At 42.6% G+C, this 7,961-nt stretch overlaps 1 protein-coding gene across 1 annotated transcript; it reads right to left on the bottom strand.

Annotated features, from left to right (window-relative positions):
• Nucleotides 1–842: 842 nt before the first annotated feature.
• LOC142291115 (claudin-3-like) lies at nucleotides 843–6,564 on the bottom strand. The gene is made up of 2 exons (XM_075335384.1): nucleotides 1,919–6,564; nucleotides 843–1,861 (listed from the first exon to the last, which is right to left on the bottom strand). The coding sequence occupies exon 1, from the start codon at nucleotides 6,143–6,145 to the stop codon at nucleotides 5,501–5,503; it is 645 nt and encodes a 214-aa protein (XP_075191499.1). The 5' UTR covers nucleotides 6,146–6,564; the 3' UTR covers nucleotides 843–1,861; nucleotides 1,919–5,500.
• Between the last annotated feature and the right edge of the window lie 1,397 nt (nucleotides 6,565–7,961).

The following is a 7,961-nucleotide window of genomic DNA, read 5'->3' as shown; positions in this document are numbered from 1 at the left end:
TAAACATCGGGTATGGTTACCCGATGTTTACATTAGTTACCAGCGCACACCGCTTAGCTGTGTGTGCAGGGAGCAGGGAGCCGCGCACACTGAGCCCTGGCTCCTTGCTCTCCTAGCTACAGTACACATCGGGTTAATTAACCCGATGTGTACAGCAGCTACATGTGCAGAGAGCCGGAGCCGGAAGCACAGGCAGCGTGAGAGCGGCGGAGGCTGGTAACTAAGGTAAATATCGGGTAACCACCTTGGTTACCTGATGTTTATCTTGGTTACAGCTTACCGCAGCTGCCAGACGCCGGCTCCTGCTCCCTCCTCGCTTCATTTGTCGCTCTCTCGCTGTCACACACAGGATCTGTGTGTCACAGTGGGAGAGCGCCTTTGAAGAAAACGAACCAGGGATGTGTGTAACGAGCAGCGATCTCGCAGCAGGGGCCAGATCGCTGCTCAGTGTCACACACAGCGAAATCGCTAATGAGGTCACTGCTGCTTCACAAAAAACGTGACTCAGCAGCGATCTCGGCAGCGAGCTCGCTGTGTGTGAAGCACCCCTTACTTAGCCTTTGATTAACCTTGTCTCTGAAAAACATTGACGGAATATCCCAGCAATAACTACAGGAATGCCAATTGTGTCAGCGCGGTAAAGGCGTGCACTTTTTGTGTTCTATTCCGCACTTATCCTATAGATTGTTATTGTGTTACCTCAATATGGACACGTGATATATCATAAACCGCAATAGATACAAGGGATGGTATCTATATACCTTGGTCAATGTCCTTTGTTTTCTCTCGGGATCAATGGGGCAAGTTAAACAAAATCGGTCTCATATAACATAGCCAAAGACAGCGTACAGGAGCATATTTTATTTAAAGTTAATGTAAAAAACAAACAAACAACCAGCAGTTTCACAATAACATATGCAAAGAGTATATGCTCCGATCTATCAGGTTACAAGCCAGGCACTTACAATAATGTCCTCAAACTTAACTTCTTCCTCGTACTAGGTACAATTTATTCAGTTCCTGTATAAATAAATACGGTGGGAAGGTGTGCTGTGTCACACGGTAATGGAATTGAGTGAGTTTACTGAAAGTCATCTTTATTAACTCTTTCAGTGCCAAATATATTAGATTGTGTTCACATTGGTCAGTTTTAGGGCTCATGCGCACGTTGCCGAATTTCATGCATTTATGCTGCATATTGCACTGCAGAGTAAATGCATGCGTCCTCCGTTCCCTGCACAATCTATGTAGATTGTGCATGAGACGTGCGCAGATTGCGTTTGAGATCACAGCGATTTGTTCCAAATCGCTGCGTTCTAAGAAGCAACATGTCACTTATTCCGTGCGCTTTGGATGCAGTTCCTGCTCTGTCTATGGGAGAGGCTGCATCCAGAGCGCATGAAATCGGCTTTTTTTCTGCAGAAACACTGCATTCATTATGCAGTGTTTCTGCAGCGATTTGGCGCACACATGTGCTGTCAAATCCCTGCAGAAATTTCTGCAGGGACACGACGCAATGTGCGCATACAGCCTTAAGGCCGCTTTACATGCTGCGATACCATGACCGATATCGCTAGCGTGCGTACCCACTCCCATCGGTTGTGTTTCATGGGCAAATCGCTGCCCGTGGCGCACAACAGCACCCAGACCCGTCACTCTATTTACCTGCCCTGCGACGTTGCTGTGACCGGCGAACCGCCTCCTTTCTAAGGGGGCGGTTAGTTCAGCGTCACAGCGACGTCACAGCTGCGTCACTGAACCGCCGCCCAATAGAAGCGGAGGGGCGGAGATGAGCGGGACGAACATCCCGCCCACCTCCTTCCTTCCACATTGCAGGCGGGAGGCAGGTAAGGAGAGGTTCCTCGTTCCTGCGGTGTCACACGTATCGATGTGTGCTGCCGCAGGAACGAGGAACAACTTCGTTACTGCTGCAGCAACGATATTAGAGAATGGACCCCCATGTCACCGATGAGCGATTTTGCATGTTTTTGCAACGATGCAAAATCGCTCAAAGGTGTCACAGGCAACCGCATCGCTAAAGCGACCGGATGTGCGTCACAAATTCCGTGACCCCAACAAGATCGCTTGAGCGATGTCGCAACGTGTAAAGCGACCCTTTAGACTAGTTTTCCCAGCCAGAAGTAGGGTTGGATCCTAATTAGAAGACATTTAAGGAACGGTTTATACTTCTGTTGGTTTGTTTGTTTTCTAATCTAATTTTATTTAAAAAAAAGAAGCACTAAACCTGCACTATGTGAACAAAGTACTATCATGCTAGTTTAATAAAATTAGCTAAGTACAGACTATCCTTTCTGCAAAGCTCTATGCCAGCTTAGGAGACCATTTTTTACAGCACTCCTCCTACTATACAGGCATATCACTATGTTAAAAAACACAATTTGTCAAATATAACCTTTTTAATACTCCTAGGAATGGGAAGATGGACACCTAAAAACCATAGCGGTTTACTCCCAAAGTTTTCTTTTTCTTTTTGTCTCAGCAACTTTATAACAAAGTTCAAATTACACTACAGTTCGTGTTACTTTGTATTTCATTTTATTGTTAGGGTGTTTTATAACTGTTTTTCCCCCCATTGGAGTCATTATATTACAGTTAAACAACTAAACCTCAATCTATACCCATAAGCAGCGTAGGGTCATAAATGCAAACACAATTTGCCCAAAGGGCAACTAGGGGTACCCTAACTAAAGATTAATTAATTAATTTGTTAGGATTAAAAGTTACGTTTTATTAATCTTTAGTTAGGGTACCTCTGTGTTTGCATTAAATTACAGTTGTCTCATGTTGCAAGATTTTGGTTTTCTTCTAAGACAAAATATTTGTTTTTTCTTTTTTTTTCTTCAAACATTTGATCTAAAGTTGTATTGAAATTGCAACCTGGTATATATGGTATATAGCTGGGTATATATTCTGGAAATGCCCTTTTACATCAGTGATGATATAAAAGTCTTGATTTCTTTTTAATAACCTTAATGGGAGTTTTTCCAATTCAGATTCTTCTGTTGTGTCGATACATAAGAATATATACAGTTTAAAAGTACAGTTTAGGTCATGAGTTGAATTCAATGGACTTAAGGCTAAGTTCACACAGTGCATTGCGTTTAGTGCGTTTTTGAGGTCACAAAAATGCACCAAAATGTATGCATTTCCTTCCCCAAGCAAAGTCTATGAAATTTCTGTTTTGATGTACACACTGCATTTTATTTTTGGCTGCATCTTGGCTGCGTTTTTGAAGATTCAGCCAAGATGCAGCATGTCAAGTCTTTTTGCGTTTTTCCAGCGTTTTTGAGCCCTTCCAGTCAATAGATTTGACTTAAAAAACACATTGGGCAAAATGCTGTAAAAAAAACGTCAAAAACACATGCGTTTTTTTATGCGTTTTTAGGTAAAAAAAACGCTGCATCTTTGTGGTTAGAAAATATGCACTGTGTGAACATAGCCTAAAGGCTACTTTACACACTGCGATATCGGTCCCGATATCGCTAGTGTGGGTACCCGCCCCCATCTGTTGCGCGACACGGGCAAATCGCTATCCGTGCCGCACAACAGCCGTCACACATACTTACCTGTCCGGCGACGTCGCTGTGACGGGCGAACCGCCTCCTTTCTAAGGGGGCGGTCCGTGCGGCGTCACAGCGACGTCACTGAAGCGTCACTGAACCGCCGCCCAATAGCAGCGGAGGGGCGGAGATGAGCGGGACGTAACATCCCGCCCACCTCCTTCCTTCCTCATAGTGGCCGGGAGGCAGGTAAGGAGAGCTTCCTCGTTCCTGCGGCGTCACACATAGCGATGTGTGCTGCCGCAGGAACGAGGAACAACTTCGTTACTGCTGCAGTAACGATTTTTAAGAATGGACCCCCATGTCGCCGATTAGCGATTTTGCACGTTTTTGCAACGATGCAAAATCGCTTATCGGTGTCACACGCAACGGCATCGCTAATGCGGCCGGATGTGCGTCACGAAATCCGTGACCCCAACGACTCCGCATTAGCGATGTCGCAGCGTGTAAAGCCCGCTTTAGTCTACCTTCAACCTTAAAAACTATGAAGCCTATCAGTATAAAATTATGAAAAGCACTATGGAAAATGCAAATATGAAATCTGTTGTAAACTAAATCCTCCATTCAGATTCTGCTCTCGGGCTTCATTTCCCTAGGGCAGGTCCATTACAGCAGGGTCTTGTAGACCTGTAAATTAATGTAACTTATTAGGATTTATTGATGACCTTGCTTTTTTCAAAGTAGTCGGTGACTTGTTTCTTGTTTGCATGTGGTAACTCTGGCAGTGAAACTCTTTGAAATTGTTAAACTGAGATAATGAATGTGAATGTGTAACTGGCTCATTTATTAAAGGAGAATGTCTAGAATGTTATTTATTAACAAGGATCTAATTTATCTACCATGTAATTTACAAAGCCTAGGAAAAACATGGACAAAATTCTGGAAAAACTTCCTAGGGGAGATGCAAAAAGTCAATAAAAGAAAGACACACACTTACACAATAAACAGTAACTAGGAGGGAATTAAAAGCAAGATGAAAAGGGTCAAATTCCAGCCGAGCATTAATGTTTTAGAGAAGGAGGGAGGAGACGGGAGTGGACAAAGGACAAGAGGAACCCGAAGCCAAGAAGTATGGACTGATAGTATCAGTAATGTCTATCATTTAATCCTTAATTAGAGATGCTTCTGTCAGCCTTTGAAATCGTATAATCGAACCATAATACTTAACAAGAAGCCTACAAGGTTTTATGATCAGCCCTTCACATGCATTGCCATAAGCATCTATTGTTCTCTGTTATCAAAAGCCCTGGAGATTCGTATCTACATCTACTTGTATGCTTTGGCAAAGTGTAAATTTATAATATCAGTGAATATTAGCCTTGGTTAAGGACTAGTAAAATATTTACGAGATATAAAAATGATAAGAGTTGATATGTCTGTGCGGTTGGATAAATAAGATGTTTATTATGGCATAAATCTCAAGCCGTTTAATAGAAATAATATCTTCATACATAACAAATAAAAAAAAATCTATGTACATTGTCTTCACTGATTAAAAGACAAATAGCTTCTCTGTCTACCGTTAACTAAGAAGTGGATGATAATGGGGTAAGTAGGTGAGTTTCCCCAGCTGACCCTGCAGCTGTAGACCATTGACTAGCATCTTGGTATGGAAAGAGTTACATGACTTAGGCCACCTCATCTCTGCCAGGAGAGCTTGCCCCTCCCAGTTCAAGAAAAATCTACCAGTGCCACGACAATGGAGAACGACCATTGATGAACCTTGTAAATTCACGTACATGCACAAACACATCTAGAGGCAACGCTGTCTACAATATGTGGTATATAAAATACTACAGCTTACAGAAGACACTTTGTACATGTGGGGTTCTTAGTCAGTGATATTTTGTATAGTCCGAAGCCCCTCTTCTCGCATGATCCTTGAAAGTTTTTAAGTTCATAGAAGAGTTGTTTTCCATTTAGACATAGTCTTTTCGGTCATATCCAGGATTTGTAGACCTGGCCGCAGAATAAGCCACTCTTGATGCAGGGTATTTCTCCTGTTTTGGTGGGCAAGTGCAGCAGAGCATGGCACCGCCAAGCATTAGAAGAGCCGACGCTGCCCACCCAATGTACATGGAGGCTCCCAACTCCCTCTTTTGAGCATCCACAACAAGAGGGTTATAGAAATCACGAATAATTGCATTTGCTGACCAGGAGACAGGAATGAGGGTCATGAGTCCTGAAAGAATGAAGATAACTCCAGATACGATCATGATTTTGGCCTTGGCTGACTCATCTTGGACACAGTTGGTGCACTTAGCTCCAATAATGGAAATGAGGACTCCAAGTATGGCTATGACAATGGAGATGACGATCAAGGCTCGAGCAGCTTGTAGATCTTGAGGAAGGGCCAGCAAAGAATCATAGACTTTACATTGCATTTGCCCAGTGCTTTGCACTACGCAATTCATCCACAGTCCTTCCCAGATAATCTGGGCCACCACAATATTATTGCCGATGAAGGCAGTCACTTTCCACATAGGAAGAGCACATGAAACAACAGCACCAAGCCAGCCGATTATGGATAGGGCCACACCTAGGATCTCAAGTCCCATAGACATGATGGCAGTTGCGAAGCGTCAAATTTGGGGCAAAATTATTATTCTGAGTCTAGACGCAACTGAATTTCGACACTCCTTTGAGAATGATTTCCCCTTTTTTCAGATGAGCACTCACCACTGAAAAGTGTTCCGTGTAGGGAATAATTTTCTCTTGTTGAATGAGATTCCTCTGTTTACTTCTTTCCAGGTCAGAGCTCCTTAGCTGTTGCTCCTACAATCTTTCAGTGTTGTGGAGGAATACGCCTTTGTATTGTTCAGTACCTCCTGGTGCTCTCTCGTGATCTGTCTCTGGCTGAGTGTTCTCTCTGGACCACTGCCCAGGTTAGCCCAAGTAGAATATTCTTTAGATAACAGATGGTGGTTTTTCTACTTGTGCCTTCAGACTTGCTCTCTGAGACTAGCCAGTGTGTAACGGATCCTTGCACCTGTCCTTTATATCTGCATCAGGTGCAAGTGATGTCACAACACTCGAAGGGAGGAGGGAGTCTTAAAGGAACACTGACACATTACACAAGGTTAATCAGATGTTAGGCACATATTTTTTCACACAGAATATAGCAATAACTCCAGAAGAAAACTATGGAGTTTAAATTATATTCCGAAAGACAAAAACTTAAAATCAAAACTTGTTTAGTAGTTGTTATCTACAGAAACACATAAGTAATTTCACATTTAATTGTAAAACAATTTTGTGTAGCCTTTTGTGTATTCGAATATTTGTTACCACAGGTACATGAAGATACATATGTGTGTATGCATCATTGTTACACTGATTTCCTATTCTGTTAGGACTTTCAGCCCTATACAGTCATGACCAAAAGTGTTGGCACCCTTGAAATTTTTCCAGATAATGAAGTATTTCTCCCAGAAAATTTATTTCAATTACACATGTTTTATCATACACATGTTTATTCCTTTGTGTGTATTTTAACAATACAATAAAAGGGGGGAAAAAAGGCAAATTGGACATAATTTCACACAAAACCTCAAAAATGGGCTGGGCAAAATTGTTTGCACTCTCAGCCTAATATTTGATCTCACATCCTTCACAATAAATAACTGAAAACAATCGCTTTTAGGAACCATCGCCACGCTTCTTACACCTCTCAAGTGGAATTTTGGAACACTTTTCTTTTGCAAACTGCTCCAGGTCTCTCATATATAAAAGGAGGCCTTCTCCAAAGAGCAATTTTAATATCTTTTCATGCTTAGTGTGGCACACACAGACACACAATACAAAAATTGAGTCAACATCTCCCTTTTTTTATCTCGTTTTAGGTATGATTTTCATATTGCCCACACCTGTTACTTGCCACAGATGAGATTGAAGGAGCATCATATGATTGCAACAGGGTTGTTTACCCACAATTTTGGAAAGGTGCCAACAATTTTATCAGGCCCATTTTTTGAAGTTCGGTTTAGCAGGTGCAGCCAGACTTTTTCAAAAGTGGGACTTGACCTGGACCCTAGTGGAAGTTACTAATTGGGCAGTTTGGCTTTCTGTCCACATGCAGCTAGCCATACACAGATCACTTCAGTGGTGATGGGCGCGGGTTTTTCCATTTTTTTGGGGTGCACACTACATCCGATCATGCTGTTGCCTCCAGATCGAGCTGATCAAACACTGCAAGTGGCTCGCACTGGTCTGACCACCGAGCATACCTAAGCACAGTGATGCTCATGTGGTTTGCATACGTAAAGCACCCGATCTCCTAACTCGAACTCTGTTTTTTTGTAAAGTCTGTGTTCGGTACAAACACTGCACCATGAACCTCGGGTTGGCTCATCTCTAATCATGTCCAGATTGTCTTTTTTG

This window comes from Anomaloglossus baeobatrachus, chromosome 2 (genome assembly GCF_048569485.1).
Source record: "Anomaloglossus baeobatrachus isolate aAnoBae1 chromosome 2, aAnoBae1.hap1, whole genome shotgun sequence".
Taxonomy (NCBI): domain Eukaryota; kingdom Metazoa; phylum Chordata; class Amphibia; order Anura; family Aromobatidae; genus Anomaloglossus; species Anomaloglossus baeobatrachus.
The sequence above is the reverse complement of the archived record's forward strand: the minus strand, read 5'-3'. Positions and strand labels throughout refer to the sequence as shown.

Coding starts and splice junctions, on each gene's coding strand:
- LOC142291115 (XM_075335384.1), bottom strand. CDS start 6,145: ATGTCTATGGGACTTGAGATCCTAGGTGTGGCCCTATCCATAATCGGC.